The 17,751-nt window shown below is 37.7% G+C and overlaps 1 protein-coding gene across 2 annotated transcripts; it reads left to right on the top strand.

Moving 5' to 3' along the window:
- The first annotated feature begins 5,679 nt into the window (after positions 1–5,679).
- Positions 5,680–17,368, top strand: cdhr5b (cadherin-related family member 5b). 2 transcript variants are annotated; one of them, XM_040026565.1, is made up of 15 exons: positions 5,680–5,794; positions 6,766–6,944; positions 7,056–7,109; positions 7,263–7,352; positions 7,500–7,586; positions 7,709–7,810; positions 7,924–8,094; positions 8,269–8,359; positions 8,444–8,541; positions 9,294–9,497; positions 10,152–10,262; positions 10,352–10,418; positions 11,610–11,819; positions 13,245–13,414; positions 15,240–17,368. In XM_040026565.1, exons 1-15 carry the CDS (start codon positions 5,710–5,712, stop codon positions 15,777–15,779), a joined length of 2,259 nt encoding a protein of 752 aa, XP_039882499.1. In that variant the 5' UTR covers positions 5,680–5,709; the 3' UTR covers positions 15,780–17,368. The 2 variants fall into 2 exon arrangements, with proteins under 2 accessions (XP_039882499.1, XP_039882500.1); XM_040026566.1 differs by lacking the exon at positions 11,610–11,819.
- Positions 17,369–17,751: the final 383 nt, after the last annotated feature.

The following is a 17,751-nucleotide window of genomic DNA, read 5'->3' as shown; positions in this document are numbered from 1 at the left end:
CTAAGCATCACAGGACTTTAACAATGGAGTGTAAAGTACCTATATGCATTTTGCCCCATAAATAAAACAATAAGACAAATCATGGCGAAAAGCATTCTGCCATGATTTGTCTCATAGTGTCACTTAATATTATATTCCTTGAGCACTGAAATGTTCTGTGACCACACCAAGCACAGAGGCCTCCCATTTACCTCTGTGAACAAATAGGATATTATCCATTTTCATGGAATAAAATCCACACTCGGTCCACTTTTCTCCTTATTGATTTTTAAGAGGTTTCCATGAACAGCAACATACTTGACTTTCTAGCTTTTCGATGTTTCTGCTATTCTTATTATGTATTTGTAACACCCTATGGACAGATAAGGAAAAGAGTCATTGCAATTTATTTTCAAAGAAATCTGTAATTCTCACAGTTACGAGGAGTGGGTCTGATTGTTTGCCGGGCCACTTCCAGCTGGTGACCTAAGATTGACACTAGTAAATGATTTCCAGTAGCTAAGGCTCAGCATAATGATGATAGGAGTACATTAGTATGTAGAACATGATTCACTCCTGAATAAAAGCTTTATCAAAAAGAAATGTTTTAAGCCTAAACGTAAAGGGTTCCAGAAGAGAGAGGCCTCTACTTCCCATCTCAAATTTATTGCATTTAACTATGAATAAAAAAAACTCCAAAAGCTCAGATTTACAGAAGTATAATCGACCAGAGGCCCGGGCATGATGTCACTGCTCTTCAAGATGGGCAACAACAAGAATGTTTGTACATTGTTATTGGAGTAAGTCTTAATTACTAGTTGTCTCTGAAGCAAACAGAAGCACAAATCCCAATAATAAAAAAGATTGAAATGTGTGTGTTTACCGATCAATACTCAGCAATGACGTGTTGCTAATTTCATGTGAGCAAACAGGATGCAGCTCTCACAGGTGATTAAAGCTCATTAAGGATGGTCGATCCCATATCATTAACATTTCAGGATGTCAACAAGCCAACCCGCAGCTGGAAAATCCGACTGCAAACTTAATCTGTTGACAGAATAAATAATCAGAACTGTAAAATCAGAGTGAAGTCTGGCAGAGGTCGATACCTGAGGAGGTACAAAAGGATGTGGTGCGGAGCTCGACATCAGTCTACGGGGTTGATTTCAGCAGGATCAGTGCAGGTGAGTCTCAAAGGGCATTGACTGTACTGAGTGTGTTCATTTAAGCTTTCGTTTTAGAAGTGCAAAGAAAGAGATCTATTAATGCTGAGCCAGACCTAAATATAGATCTAATGCAGTTTAAGTTGGATTTTCTTTACAGAAGTAACAGTCACTGCATTTGATTTGTTTCCTTTGTAATTTCATTGTCTTGCCTTGTTTTGATCATGCGGACCATCTTAGCCACAAATGATTTCTTAGCTTTCCTGTTTTGTTTGAAACAGCGATGCCTGTTTAGCTTCTCGCTCACCACAAAGCTCAAAGAGACATCATTGTTTTTGATAAAGCAGCATTTTAAAGCAGTTTTGTTTTTTCTCAATTTGAACATTTTGACATATGATATTCTTGCACGCAAAGATGTGTTGGTTAATTGAAGGTGTTACTGGAGAGGATTGTCAGTTTTTCCTAAATTTCAGTTTTGTCCATAGTACCTATCCTGTAAGTACCCACTTTTCAATAAGACTTGCATTTATATTCCTGTTTTATCCATCCAGTTATTTCCACTGCGCATGTAAATAAAAGCAGTAATCGACAGGCATGTTTTAAACATTGTTGCTGTCTGAGACATACACTGAAAGAATATTTTAAAAGAAGTTAGATTTCAGAAAGAAAGAACGAGAGGATGGTATGAAGAAAGAAATAAACAGTTAATTTGCTCTGAATCAGGATTATTTTGGTCCGGTGATATTGTAGTTTGTTCCAGATGTGTTGGATGAGACGCAGGTCACAAGGAGAACTTTGTTAAACAAACCTAAGTTTACTGAAGAAAGTCTGAATCATTTGCTTGCCTTCTAAGGAGATTATCATCTTTACCATCTTCATGATGCCATCCATCAGCGTCACTCAGGTTTTCCTGCTGTTTTCCTTCCTCCACCTCATCACATCACTTCCTGTCAGGTAACGTTCCATCCCCCAAACAAATCTTTCAGATTTTGCTAAAATTCAATAATCTGAAATTATAAGATAATAATTATAATTATTATACAAAGATTTACGATTCCTCAACAGAGTTCAGAAATGTTCTTGAAATGTTCATCTTCCTTTCATGTAACCTCAGGGACCAGGATGAAGTGGAAGAATTCCTGACTCAAATCAGACCCCTGAACGCACCATGGTCTCTGTCAGCAAATTCTGCAGATGCTCTGCTTGAGGCCAGACTCAGGTGAGTTTACATTAAAAGTGATTCTTCACTTAAATGTGGGATTGGATCTCATATACACAGAGTGAGATTTTGCAATAAGACCTAACCGTTGCTGCTGTTACTCTACTTTTTGGAGCCATTTTTGCAATGAGTTTCAGCTTATTGTATAGCTCACTGACATGACTCTCACAACTGTCTTCCATTAGCATTGGGCTACTTTAAGTGGACGAGGGGCATCAGTGTGAGCTCTAACATCTTTTTTTCCACTGTACAAAAAGCGTCAACAGTATTTGTGTAATAAGTGATGCATTTCCTTTTTATTGTAGATAAAATTGTGCACATTCAAAGTCATATACAGGTAAACATAAAACTGAGATGAATGATAATGTGATTGTGTTTCAGGCAGCTGATGTCTTCAGGTCTAGACCGCAGGAGGCAGCTGGGAGACATCGAGTTCTCAAACAGATACTCAGAGTTTCTGCGCTCTAAAGCCAAACACACCTCAATCTGTGCTTTTCTGCGCCGCATGCAAGGCATAAAGAAGAGGTGCGACATGTGACAGGCACATTATAAGAACAGTGAAACATATTCTAACACTAACGATGGAAAAACTTGTGACTCCATACACAGCAGTCCCTCTAAGCTGACTTTTCGCTTTTTATGCATCAAAATCAGACAAGAGTTATCTCCAACTTTTTAAAGATAGGTCTCAAATAAAAGTAGTAAGCATAGAAGAGACGAACAAATAAAGGCAGAAACAGGAACAGTTTGAAGTAATATGAGCACTGAATAATTCTCCACAGCACAAATTCCAACAACAGGTTTGTGTTGCACTCAGTGCTCTGCTGTCGTTCTTCTGTAGCACTGTTTTCATTCAGGTTTTAATGTCATCTCACTTCCAATTTAATTAACGTTCGGATCTTTTACTGACACAGTCTTTCCCTGACTGGCTTTTATTGTGAAGTGCTGAGTTTCATTGACTACAGTTAATCAGCAATGGAAGAAAACAGCTGAGTAGAATTCTCAAAAAAACTATGAAATAAAGTGTTTGGGTTTTTGTTTTTCACAATCTACCTGGTTGGATTTTCAACTTAGTGGCAAGTTGAACGTTTTGAGTGAAATTTCACACATCCTGTAGTATTTTCATATTAAAAGCACTATGGCGTAGCAGAGTAAAGTGTATGACATGGTTTGAATGAATTGGAAGCATTGTTCTTAATAAAACATTGGGATGTAAAATTAGATACATACTAATATATAAAACTGGAGATAGTTACGGTGTGCTGCTACTATAAAGTAATATAACTGAAGGTTTTAGTTCAGCAGACATCATTAGAGAGTTTATATTTTCTTAATTAATGGCTCTTTGTGTTTTTATCCGCACGTGTCAGCATGTTTTTTATGCCGTGTTTGTTCACAGTGCGGTGGGAGCAGACACGGAGAAAGTGAATCTGCTGCTGAAACAGTACATGTGTCCATCTGTCTACAACAACTGGCCCGCCGACCTGTAGAAGACTCTCAGTGAGATGAGGAGATCCAATGTGATGTTAGTTGGAAAAACAACGATACTGATGATCTGAATAAATGTGTGTAAATGCAGCTGTTATCTTATTTAGTGTGGGAACACATCACTTTGTTATTAAATATGTTTTATGAAGTACTTTTCAGTGACTAGTGTGTTTCATATTTATATGCAGGATTTGATATTTGTACATACAAGAATGCATTGTGCCGCAATAACTTGTCCTGAAGGTGGCGCTAAATGAAAACTTAAAGGCTGATGTCAGGGTTTTGAAGTCTGTGTGATATCGTGCTGAGACCCAGCCTGTTCATGTATGTCCTCTGTGGTGGACGCACATATCACAAAAAATTAAAGAAAGATATTTTTATTGAAAGATATTTTTCTACCTCTGTTCTCAGGAGGATCAGTTCCTGAACACAAAGCCATAGAAAAAAATTCCTCCAACCATCCAAGTCATGGTGTGCATGTTGTATTTACACATAGCTCAACTCAAGCAACTTGAATTTAAATTTCACTTCTAATTTAAAAATGCAGCTTGTTTTCAACCTCCAACTTCAATTTTCTTCAGTAAGAACAGCTCTTATCTTTAAAGCGTAAATAATATTCATATTAAAAAAGGTATGGATATGAAAAAATGCTTGGAACACATCGATAAATAATGCATCTGAAATGTAACAGGACCAGTTCTAATGGCAGGAGTCTTTTTCGAGAAGCGCTATGAAAAACATAAAGCACAATTATATATTCCTTTCTTAAATTTATATAGCTCCTTCTACCAAACAACAGACACACACAGGTGTCAGGAACGATGTAATGGGAGACCAACGGGTGGATGATGGGTGTAACTGGGAGAGGATATTACATACACACATATAGTATATGTATTATAGGGAGCCCCGCATGGGAGAAAAAAAAAATTAAGACGGTTTTTTGCGAGATCTCGCAAAACTATCTCGGGATCTAGCAAAAGTTTTGAGAGATCTCGCAAAACAAACTCGGGATCTCGCAAAACTTTTGCGAGATCCTAACTTCAAGCTTAAATGCAATTGAAACTGTTGGGTTATTAAAAAAAAATCAACACTGTCCAGCTGCCATAAAGGGGATAGTCAGCCATAAAGACCAGGGTATAAATGTGGTTATTGCTGCTGTAAAGTTGGACATTTTATCATGCGAGTCTATGAGGGCTGACGTATTTTTGCAGCATCAAGTGAACATTCAAGGAACTGTTTTTATTTTTATTCTGCTTCATTCTTTCTTGTACTTACAGTCTTTTAGGCATCTAACACATAAAAGTGGACAGAGTCATTTGTTCGCAATGGGTGGCTCCTATAAAGTACAAACATGTCTAATTATGGGTTGTGTATGGATTAATAGGGACAAAAAAGGCTTTTATTCATATAATATTAGTCAAATTCAGTATAAAGTGTTTAACAACTGAAAAGTCTTAATACCACTGTACTGGCCTCTGTACTAGGCGTGTTGTATGTGTTATGTTTATCCCACTGTTGTCAACCATAAATGCAAATCAAGACACATGACCTTGTGATAGGACACATCGAGTGTCCTAAAGTTAAGGAAAAAGCAGATGAGGGAATACATAATTTAATGATATCAAATACTATCATCACTTCTGCAGATGTGCAAACAATATTAACATGCATCGTCATGTCAATCTTGTCAAATAAAAGACAATTAGTCACAGAAAAAGACCTTATATGACTTCACAGCAAACAGGAATACATGTAACGGGTTTTATGATGGGTAAAAGTCCAGTGCAGCCATAAACGCAAGCAGATCGGCACAGACGAGAGGCAGATCAGTCGGGACTGACGAAGACACAGTCGGACATGGAGAATATTTATCCACACTTCACTGCGACAACACTCCTCTGCTTCATCCTTCTGATTCCGTTTCAAACATTGGCTCAGATCAGTGAGTATCCATCTCTGTTGTTTCACTTGTTGTTTACCTGACTGTTGATCTCTGTTCCTATAAAAAAAATAATGGGCTGCATAACAGTGCGTTCAGTGGTATTTGCAGGCCATTTACCATTTGTTGTTGTTGTTGTTATCAGAGTGTATTGGACAGCTAGTGAATGCCTGTGAGTTAAGAAACGAGTAAAAGAAAAGAAAGGGGAGGGGGTCAAAAGTCTAGAAGCCAACAGACACGCTGTCACACTGTTTGATGCATTTTTTTACATTTCTTTTTTGTTTTTTATAGCTTGCAACTCTTTAAGTATTTTAACAGCTCTTTAAGTATTTATTAAACTAACTGGTCTTAGTCAATGTTTTAAACTGTACTAGTTTTATTGTGATTGTTTATTCCTTGTGCTCCTCCACATCTGTCAACATTTCAGGAAACTACACAGTTTTTTTCCAAATTCTACTGCTTTGTAACCTGTCTGTTGAGACAAAGATGAAGGCGAGGTGATAAAATCACTTTCACTCAGAGCAGTTTCCACTGTGCTCCCAGAAATGAATGTTTCTTGGTACACATAGGCCTCAATTATTGTGGAATAAGGGGAACAATCTAACAGACATATTCAAAAATCATTCTAAAAGAGTTTCTAACATCCTAGCTGAAGCACCAGTATATAAAGCCTTTAGGCAACCAAATGGAAACCAAATGGAAGACACTCTGAGCAATTGCAACAATTTCTAAACTATTTTTCAATAGTTCTATAGCCAGTGAAAAATAATGGAATTCTAAGCCTGTCTTTGAAATATATACAAAACTGTCAAGTTGCTTACATATTACTTTAGTACTTTCTCTGTATGCATAACAAAAAAACCAAACTGGTAGACGTTTATTAACTTGTGTTAATAAGTTAATAAAATGTTCATTAATAAATCTCTTAATGGTCTGTCTCTTTAATTCGAACATCTTTTTTCTTCTCCCACAAGTCTGTTCGGCTCCTTCAAGTGTGCAGTTTCCAGAAAACAACGGAATTGAAGGTGACGTTGTTGTGACAATACATGTTGAGGAAAATGTGACCCTTGAATTTAGTCCTCCAGCTGCAGTCTCAAACCCATTTTCAATTAATGGAAACAACCTGACAGCTGCAAAGGTGTTTGACTATGAGGTATTGTAAGTCATGACTAATAATATCAATAAGATTAAAACTCATCTTTGTGTCATTTCTACACTGCTTAAGAGTAAAATCTGTTGAGCATAAAATTTGTTTTGTTTGCAGACTGAAAAAAGTATTCCGGTCCGCATCACGTGTAACACAACCATAGGACTGACGGTAAAACTGCCTTTAAACACGCTGAGCAGGTTTAACAATAAACGTCTTCAGTTTTTCACTCAGCTGTGTGTTTTTCACAGACTCAGACTCTGCATGTATTTAATGGTCATGTGTTATCTAATACACTAATGTCAATTTAATCTGTGTTTCCAGACACCCCTCGACATCATTGTACTCATTACTAATTTGAATGATAACCCTCCCAGCTTTGATAAAAATCCGTACGATGTTCAAGTCAGTGAGGTAAGGGTTGAAATACTAGAAAAGTTATTATTTGTCTTTGTAATTCTTTAATCTATTTATTAATTTTTGTGTTGTGGCACGAGTAGATAGCCCTCATATCTTCTTTTTAAATGTACCTTATTTAGTGGTACTTTTTTTTTTATATAGATATCACCTATAGGGACCACTGTGGGTCAGTACGCCGCCAAAGACTTGGATGAACCGCCCCTCTACTATACACTCAAATCTGAATCTGTAAGACGTTTATCTTTTGTCTCACATGAGACAGCAGATATTAGTTCCACCATCTTTGACCAGAGTAATGTCAAAGATGTTTAGTGATCTAAACATTTTTATTTCCTTTTTCATATCTGCAGGATTACTTTAGACTGCAGTCACCGACTAGCGCAGTTATTCTTGTTAATGCACATCTTGATTATGATGAAGTCAAAAATGTGCAGCTGGTATTGGAAGTTCTGGTGAGTAGTCAACATTTCTGATTATACACAATAATAGTTTCCTCCTAACTCTGGAGGATACCCACAGTTTCCCTCTTTGGCATTTGGATGTTTCTTCTTCTGACATTTTTTAGGACACACAAGCGCCAGAAAGTTATAGTGCCACCACAACTATTGCAGTCACTATCTTGGATGTGGACAACAGACCACCATGGTTCCAGCCATGCACCACACATAACATGGGCGGGAGTGTGATTTGCCAGAGTACCGGCTATACTGGATTTGTTAACCTTAATGAACAGGATGTGAGTTACTCCCATTGTAGTATTTATATGTATTATATACATATATAAAGTATTATATAGAGGAGTATTTTATCCTTTCAACTTTTAATACTGTTAATGAATGAGAAGGTTTTAAATGCCGTTGGACGACCTGATAAACACTTTGAGGCCATAACTGTGATTTTGCTTTCGCAGCCTGGAGTGTTACCACTGAAACCAGGACCTCTGTACGCCATTGATGGAGACTCTGGAATAAATGAGGAGATAACATATTCATTCCTAAGTGGTATATAACTTGAATTATAACAAACAATTGTGGAGTTGTTGGTTATTAGCAGAAAGAAGAAGCCTAGTTTGTCTGTGTTTGCAGGAAATGATACTGATCTGTTCGAGATCAACTCAAACACGGGGAACATTACCATGCTGAAGCCAGCTGATGTGTTGGGGACGATCACTTTGACAGTGCTGGTAAACACAACATATTCTCTTGCTGTTATCGAATGATGGTGTCATCTGTGCTAAAAACTGTAATCAAACTGGATTTTTTAAAATAGATGTAAGTAAACAGATGTAGGATGTAACCAAAACAGTAAAAAAAGAACAAAAACAAAAAAGAAAACCCAGCTTGAACTCTCCCACACAGGCCTATTGTTGATGTTCACAAGATCACTCAGATTCTGGCCAATTCAGACTTTTAGATTTAATCAACAGGAGAAATTTTTTTATTTAGGTTTACTTTATTTACATTTATAATATATTTTCCAGTTATAGCTTTTTTTTTATAGTTACAAATAGTTACTTAATTCCTAGTTCAACATGTATTTAATATATCCATTGATATTGAACTAAAATTAATTTTAGAATAGAATAGAATAGAACAGAATAGAATAGCCCTTTACTGTTATTGTGTATGTGCATTGTTCTTACAGTCTGGTAAATCAGTCACTCCAACATCTGCATTACTTTTAATGCTACCACATTCTGCTATATGTCCTCCACCTGAGGCCGATTCTCATTCTCAAACTGAAGCGAGAATCGGCCTACAAAGAGCAGACAGGCAGTCTGTTGGTCCCTAAACATGACATAAAATTGGCAGAAAATCGTATTAAATTATTACATCAATAATTTAAATGTATGAATTTCTTTGTCAGGTTAATCTCAGGGAATTTATTTCAGTATTATACAATCCTGATGTTTTCAGCTGTGTTTTTCTTTCACAGGCCAGTCAGAAGGTGAACACTCATCAGTTTGCCACCACTACCATCACAATCAGTGTCCACGTCAAAAGCTTACACCCCCCAAAATTTCAGAAAGATCAGTATGAAGGAGTCATCACTTCAGTAAGCGCCATGGCGATGGATCTGACAAACAAGGACACGCCACTGCAGATTATTGCCACAGATGACGATTATACTGCCACAGCGGTAAAATGCAGTTACTCAAACCCTTAAACACCAATGTGACTAGGTGAAACAAGTGTTTATGCTTTGTTGAGATGAAAGGATGGATGGATGGATGGATGGATGGATGGATGGATGGATGGATGGATGGATGATACCTGCTCATAGGCTGTGTTCCCAAACTTTTATTCTTCTTCTAGGTTTGACTTATGTTTCTTTATTCCCTGTAGTTTTTTATGGAAATGGAAGTGGGAAATTAGAGCTAACAGTTCTATGTCTCGATGATCCATTTCCTAATGTTTCCTTAGCAATTTTTGTAAATTTCCTGAAATGCCATTTAAATGTAGTTTACAAATGCTTGTATTGATTATTTGTTCAAAAACAAAAGAATGTTCCAGCAAGACTGTTTGACTTTTGTTATGTACAAGTTTGTTAAGTGAAAGCTCATTTTGGTAACAGCCAGCAGTGGTGCATGTCCAGCCATTCTGTCAACTGTTTCCAGACATGATGTAGTTATTTTCACTGATGGAGAAACTTATACATTATTTCATGACATTATGCAGTTTAGTGGCAAACTACTCCATTGTGAGTTTGTTTGATTACTAACAAAGCCTTTTGGGAGTTTTCGATCTACTTCATGCTCAGCACCAACTTTTTTTCCTACATATGTTGAAACAGGGTCTGAATCCCCACATCACTTATTCCATTAAGGGGAGGAGTGAATTCTCCATCATTAACGGCTTCTTATTCATGACTAAGGAACTCCCAGAGGAAACCCTGTCCCTGGAAGTGAGTCTACAAGTCTAGTTAAAGTTACAATGACTGATGAAGTGAGCAAGTTTCTTATCAAGCATTGAACTTTGTCTTTGAACTTTCAGGTATTGGCACTAGATTCAACCAATGATGAAACAGCCACAGCTCAGCTGTCAGTGGAGGTGAAATTAGGTAAATGAAAGCTTCCACAATATGCTGCTGACTCCACTTGTTCTGTCAATGCAACAAATGGGCTGATACTTGTATAGCACCTTTCTACTCAGTCAAAGCTCAAAGCTCTACCACAAGTCCCAGTCGCCCAATCCCACACACATATTTATACAGTACTATCTATTCATATCCACACACACTCCCTCTCCAGAGGATGTACTAGTGTACCTTGCCTGAGGATACTTCAACATGTGGACTGGAAGAGTCTGACCTTTCAGTTGGTAAACGAAGTACTCTAACTCCTGAGCAACAGGAGTCCCTATGAGTTTATCCCTCTTTCACTTTATTTCTTTGTTTCTTTGTTCTTTTTTAAGGTTGGTTTTTAAGGAGGGTTTCTTTGTCTTTTTGGGGGTTTTTTCCCCACTTTTATTTATTGGATTGATTTCTACTGTACATTGTTGTACCCCTTTAAACTTAAAATGCAAGTTTCTTTTTTTTTTTTACCCCCTGTCAATCTGATTTTCTCTGTTTGTGTCAGTAACTTAAAAACTTTGCCTTAAACGTGATTCAAGGTCTTGCAAAAGAAAAATATGATGAAAATTTACTTGCACCCAATCTGAATAACTTATAATACTAATATTTAGAGTGTAATTTTGAATGTCCCAGATGAGAGAGGGACAATGTGAAAGAATTGAAAGTGGCCCACATCATGGGCTATCACACCATGACTGATGCTCAAAGTTGGTTTACAACCAAAGACAGTCCTGGATGAACTTTTGATGGTGTCAGAAGTTTCTACTTGCCCACCAAATAGAAATCTTTCTTGAAATGGCACTGATCTTAACGGCAATTGCACTCGACAAACCAACCCAAATGGAATATATGGAAGTAATATATGCACAGTAAAATGTTTGGAACTCCAACAAAGAAGAAAGTCTTGTTGATTTGAGGCCACAGAACCTGGCTATGTGATGTGTCCTTGAGTTGTCATGGCCAATCCAGCGGAGTGTGGCATTAAGACAGAAAGCAGAAGAATAGCAGCTATATCCTGGCCCAGACTGAACAAGGATTAGCTACATGCATCAAGATTCATGTCCATGTGGCTTGCAAAGACCTTTTCAAGAACGCTAAAACGGCCGTGTATAGACATCTAAAGCAGAACATGAAGACACAGGTAAAACCACTAAGCTTCAAAGTGTGCTCTCCTCCCAGGTATCACCACCACCAGTTTACCTCAGACTACTACAGACTTTATGACCACAACAACCACAGGTGAATCCACAACCAGCACCAGCGTCTCAACGACCAGCCCCAGTGAGAGCACCACTAACTCTGCTACATCCACTGAAGACAGTTCTTCAGCCATTAATCCCACTTTGACCCCTGAAGAAAGTTTCTCCACTCCCAGCAAGGCACCACCAGGTGCTTACCCATTACTCTTCATCAGATCAAATGTGGTCCTTTGGGGGGGAAACACACACACACACACAAACAAGCAGTAAATCTAAGAAGAACCATTGCCAGGCAAACAAAGGATTTACCAACACATATTTTAACACACACACATATTTTTGTTTTGTTATTTTTTTTTTTTTTAGAAATGACCTTGGGGAAAGGGGTAGTGCATGGAAAATAAATGAAATTCACAGGAAACAAAAAAAATAATTGGATAACCTTTGAGACTAAAATTGTTTTTTAAAAAAATCACACACCAAAAGCTAGAATATTCTATTAGATTAAAAAAATCATAAACTTGTGATGAAAAGTTCCTAAAATAATAATAATTTGTTTTTGTCATCCAGCCTTATTTTAGACAGGAATATACTTCTAACTTCCTATAAAGGCTTTTTTCACATTGTTCCAAAGCTATAAAAACGTCTTAAAAGTCTCATTGTTGGTATTAAGCATTGGCCCATATACTTCTCATTCATCACAGCAGTTATTCCTAAATAAATAAATAATAAAGAAAGAAAAAAAGTGCAGTAAAGGCTAGTTCAAATAAATCTTCAATATGTTCTGAAAGCTTAAAATGTGTATATGTCAAGTTCATACTCAGCGTAATAGATGGATGTTGATCTGTCCATGCATTTTGAAACTACTGCCATGCTGTTTCCCTTTGTTCTTATTTGGTGTTAGAATTTGGATACATGAGAAAGCCATATTATTAGTTATTATTAGTTAGATAATCCATTTAAATTCCTTCAAAAGGCATCAACAGCACAAACACAACGGTGTGGTCTGGTTTACTGACTTACAGTAGACAAGATTACATCTAGGAGAAGCTAGTCTGGTGCAGTGGACACTTATCGAGTGGCCAAGCACCCAGATCCACTATCCAGGTGGATGAGATATTAAAAAAAAATCACTTTCTCCTGAGTTGTTATAAAGGAGAAAACTCTGCATTAGGCGTTTTAACAGGGGAGTTCATGGGGTTCGACTAGCAAGTCTCAAGTGGCCACTTGAGGAACTGCAGTTCTTGGCTTTGTCTTGATTTTTGAGCTCACCACTTGTTCAGTATGGACTTTTAGCATGGCATTTTTAGTAAGTGGCAGATCTATAATCCACATATTGTATCTGTCATTTCATTTTTCTTAAGCTATGTGCAGTCAACCCTTATCAAACCAGTCTTAATCTATCAGTTTTTGTGTTAAAGTTACTTAACCACAGCTTTAGTGTGCTAAACTTCTATATTTCGCCTAAAATGTCCATTCCAAGTAACAAAGATTAATCTGACATTTACAGTTAGAATTATCACTCCAATAAAAAGCATTTGATGAAAAACACTTCAGTTTACAGAAAGGGTTTAGACTCTTTAATGAGGGGTTTTTTTTTTTATTGTTTCTGCAGTCATCAACCCATCTGGTGAATATGGAACAGTGGAGATGGCAGCACTGGGTGCAACCTTGGGTGCTCTCCTGTTAATTTGTCTGGTGGTCATTGGTGTGCTTGCCCATCGCATGCAGAATGGGAAGGCAGACTGGAAGAAGATCTATGAAGCCAACATATTTCGAAGCTCCGTAAGTTTAAGGTTTAGGTGTGGGTGAACTTTCACATTCATCCAGACTCATCCCTTTCCAACACGTTGGTCTTTACTATTCACACATTTTCATTTTTGACCACCTTGGTTTCAGTTAAACAGATTTAAGGACAAGATAAAAGATTCCTTATGAAATATTTTATTTGTACTATTTTCACTTGTTTGATGTTTATACACCTTGTGACCTTTGAGATTCAGGCTAAATTACAGCATAATTTCACACTAGGAACCCTTGTTTTCAAGCACAGTGGTAAGATGTTTCTTGTAGCTGGTCACCAGGTTTGGTCACACCTGTGGAGGGAATATGACCCACTGCTCTTTACAGAAACTCAAAATCCTGTAGGTATCTTGGCTGCTTGGTAACTAGAACACCAAATCCCCACACCGGGTGTGGGGTTTTTCTGGATTTTTGGTTGACATTCTGTCTCCATTAATGTTAAACTATCATAACAATTAAAGACTGTTCATTTCTTGTAAGTAAACAAACTTTCAAAAACAGCAGAGGATCAATTAATTATTCTATTCTGTATTCAATATTCATCCCACAGAATATCAGTCAACAGCCAGATGAATTAACATAAATATGAAAAATATTTTGAGGTCATTTTAAGCAATGGGAAGACTACGATAAACTGGGGAAACAAATATCTAATGGAAGCTACAGGAAGGGCCCAGGTATGCTACATGCAAAGTCAGAGTGTCTGTTTCAGTGGATGAAAGAAACTTCCCATCAGATATGGTGTCAACAGTCCTTCAGGGAAATTTTTCTGAAGCTAGTTCAACAATAACCCACAATTAAAAAAAAAAAAAAACTTTTGTAAATATGTCCTCCTCCTTCTGATTATTTCTCTTTGCTCACTTCTGTTTTAGCTCATTTTTTCTGCACTCTATAAAGAAGTCCACATTGATTTAGCAGTGTGCAATGTGTTACCTGTAGCTTTTAATAATAATAATAATGGATTGCATTTAAATAGCACTTTTCCAGACACTCAAAGCGCTTTACAATTCCACTATTCATTCACTCTCACATTCACACACTGGTGGAGGCAGCTACTGTTGTAGCCACAGCTGCCCTGGGGCAGACTGACAGAAGCGAGGCTGCCATATCGCGCCATCGGCCCCTCTGGCCAACAGCAGTAGGCAGTAGGGTGAAGTGCCTTGCCCAAGGACACAACAACCAGGTCAGACAAATCTGGGGATCAAACCGGCAACCTTCCGGTTACAAGATGAGCTTCCCAACCCCCTGAATCACGGTGGCCCTTTTGGGTTATTTGCTTTGATTCTGGCTGGTAACTTCCCTTTCCCTTCCCCTTTCTCTTTTATATGAATTCTTGTTGACTGCATAGTTCACAGTAAGATTTAGGGCAAATATTGAATCGGGGTTACAATACAGTCCAACATCTACAATTGGACAAGAGCATTTATAATATGAATAGACAGGGTTTTGTGTCAGTCAGTCTCAGTAAGAATAAAATGAAGACTGTTAGCTGAATAAATATATTCCCTGACTAAAGCATTTGAGGTCATTTTTTCTCATCATTAGGGTTTACTTTATGAAACAGCATTAAAGGAGATTCAAAACAGCAAGCTAAGTGTAGAAAATGTCTACTGGAAGTCATAGTAAGGACACAGTTTTACCATTGTGAATCCTTGATTCAAAGACAAGTCTGAAGGGAAGGGTTTCTGATGCTTTTCCATGGAAATATATATTCATTGTATACACTGATGTAGCAGCTTGTTGTGAATAACACTTTCAAGTCCTCTTGTTTATAAATGTTCTCCCCTTTCTGTTGTTCTATCCACAGCTGGGTCAAGGCCCAGGCCAAAAAGAGGGCATCCAGTACACCAATGAAGCCTTTCAGCGTGATGATGATGATGGAGGAAGCACGGGCTCAAGTGGTCCAGAGACAAAAAGTGAACAGACACCAAAATCAGTATGGGATATCCCAACCAAAGAGGCCATCGAAAGGTCTTCTGCACCACTGCATGACCTTTTGCCTGATGACACCAGTGATGTAGGCTCAGATAAGGCTGACAGCGAGAAGGAAGTAAAACCCATCCTGACAAAGGAGAGGCGGGTGGAGGAGGGGTACAAGTCTGTCTGGTTTAAGGCAGACATTGACCCCAGTGCCAAGGAAGAGGTGGTCATTCTCCCAGACAACAGGCAGGACAGCGAGGAGGAAGATGAGGAACCACCCTCAAGCAGCAAAAAACATGATGGAAAACCACAAAAAAACTCCAAGGTCTTGTTTGCTGATACTGATTTGGACAGCGGCCTAGGCGTGAAACTAGAGGAACCGGGCGACAACTCAGATGGTGACGAAGGACTGGACATTGATCTGTAAGCGTAGCAAAAAGACAAGAACATGGTGGAAAGCACCTATAATAAAATCGAATGATTTTTTAATCAGTCAAGCACATAATATTCAGCCTTATCAGCCTATTACAAAGGAGCTGTCACACAGAACCAGCACAGCGTACACCTTATGGAAAAAGAAATTTCAAGGACAAATCAAAAGCTAAAAAGTTTGAACCTTTAGATTTTATCAAAATGCAACATATTGTAGCATCTATTCTTAATGTAAATGTGTCATAGTTAATCAACGTGTCATAAATTCATTAAAAACATTACTATATACATTAGTGAGGCATTTGTGACTCATGAAATCAATGTGGTAGAAATTATGGAGTGAAAATCATGGGAGCTCTGGTCGCCCTGCTGTTCATTTAATTAGATTTTTTGATTCACTATGTGCCTTCATCTTGTGCCCCTGTCCTCTACTTTTATAGCCCCTTTTTTGCAGTAGTGGTGTCAGTGAACAATGAACACTTCTTTAACGGTTAATTATTAACTTGTAATTTAGCCCAGGCTAGCAGAAAAAAATGTTGTCAGAGGGAAACAGGGAAACAGCAAGGGAAAAACACACACATTATCTACTGTTACCGCTAGTGATTAAAAAAAATACTGCCAACTGATACTGGAGACTGTAAAACATTATGACAGACACGAAAGGGACTCTGAACTTCAATTAAATAATTAAACAGATATCAGTAAAATCCATCAGTGGAATATGTTGCTTCAAACCAAACTGGAGACCTTTACCCAGCCTTTACCTAACCTACTTACCTTTACCTAGCTCGTTTTAACTTGCGGGCCACAAAGAGCCTAATTTGATATCAAGGGAGCCAGACAACCAAAAACTATAAGGGCTTTTTTTTTTTTAAACAATGCGTTCGAATAGTTCACCTTTTTTTAATGTAAAGAAGTGCAAGTACATTTTTTTTTAACTTGCATTTAGTGAGCTGTGTTTTTGCAAGCCAGTGTCTAACAGCATGTCTTTGGAAATTGATATGTTTTTGTTTTCGTATGGACTAAACACTTGTCAAAATATAGAAATACATAAATTTCCTGTGTTAAATGTATGCAGCTCAAGTAAAATTTAAGGAAACGTTAGAGAACTGTTTTCCAGTAAGGGAAGAAAACCCTCTGAGGCAGATTTCTGCATGAAGACAGTACTTACTGTTTAACTTGCCCCTGAAACTTGGCACTTCTTTGCCTTTACACACGCATCAATGTTATGAATGAATGAACTGTGGAGCTGCCAGAATGTCACTGAGGTGCTTTTGTTTGAGCCTGGAAGGCAGTTTTATGGTTCATTACAGAAAAAAATGTTCACAAAGGTAAGTAGTTCCAAATGCGTCCAAATTTATCCTTCATTTTCTAAATCACATTCACATTGCATGTCCGTTACCTCAAGCTGGATGTCGGTGGGCAGATAAAAGCACTGACCGTGAATAGTGAGAACAGCGAGCGATCCGTCACAGAGCTTCTTGTCAAGTTGATCTTGGCAAATGCCTGTTGCGTGTCGGAGTATGCTTTTGGAGCCGATGTTATCTTGCTGACAGTAATATGGCCAGCTTTCACAGCTGTATCGCTGATTTGTGTCATAGTGTCACTTGATATTATATTCCTTGAGCTCTGTGAATACAGCAAACATGTAGGCTTTGTGTTTACTTCTGTGAATAAATAGGAACCAATCAATTTTCATGAAAGAATTGACATTCCCTGTCTCCTCTTCTCCTTATTGATAACACATTTTCAAAAGGCTTCCATGAGTTTCTGCCTTCCACATGTTTTTGTAGCATGAATGGGCTTGCATTATTAGAAAAGATTAGGAATAAGATTGTGTTTTATTTTTTTAAAAAGTAATATGGACTATTGTTGATAGCTGGCTTTGCTTAAAGACACAATTTGTATTTATTTTTTAATTGGTCAGATTTTTCCAAAGAAACAACGTCAACATATGTTGTTATTGC

Source organism: Simochromis diagramma, unplaced genomic scaffold, assembly GCF_900408965.1.
Source record: "Simochromis diagramma unplaced genomic scaffold, fSimDia1.1 OVJJ01000293.1, whole genome shotgun sequence".
NCBI classification, from domain to species: Eukaryota; Metazoa; Chordata; class Actinopteri; order Cichliformes; family Cichlidae; genus Simochromis; species Simochromis diagramma.
Note: the sequence above shows the minus strand (reverse complement) of the source record. Positions and strands in the feature narration are given on the sequence as shown.

Excerpts from the sequence above, each read along its gene's own strand:
- cdhr5b (XM_040026565.1), top strand. The coding sequence starts at position 5,710 with ATGGAGAATATTTATCCACACTTCACTGCGACAACACTCCTCTGCTTC. Across the intron at positions 7,110-7,262 it reads ACACAACCATAGGACTGACG|ACACCCCTCGACATCATTGT; the intron begins GTAAAACTGCCT and ends CTGTGTTTCCAG. Across the intron at positions 8,095-8,268 it reads TTAACCTTAATGAACAGGAT|CCTGGAGTGTTACCACTGAA; the intron begins GTGAGTTACTCC and ends TTGCTTTCGCAG.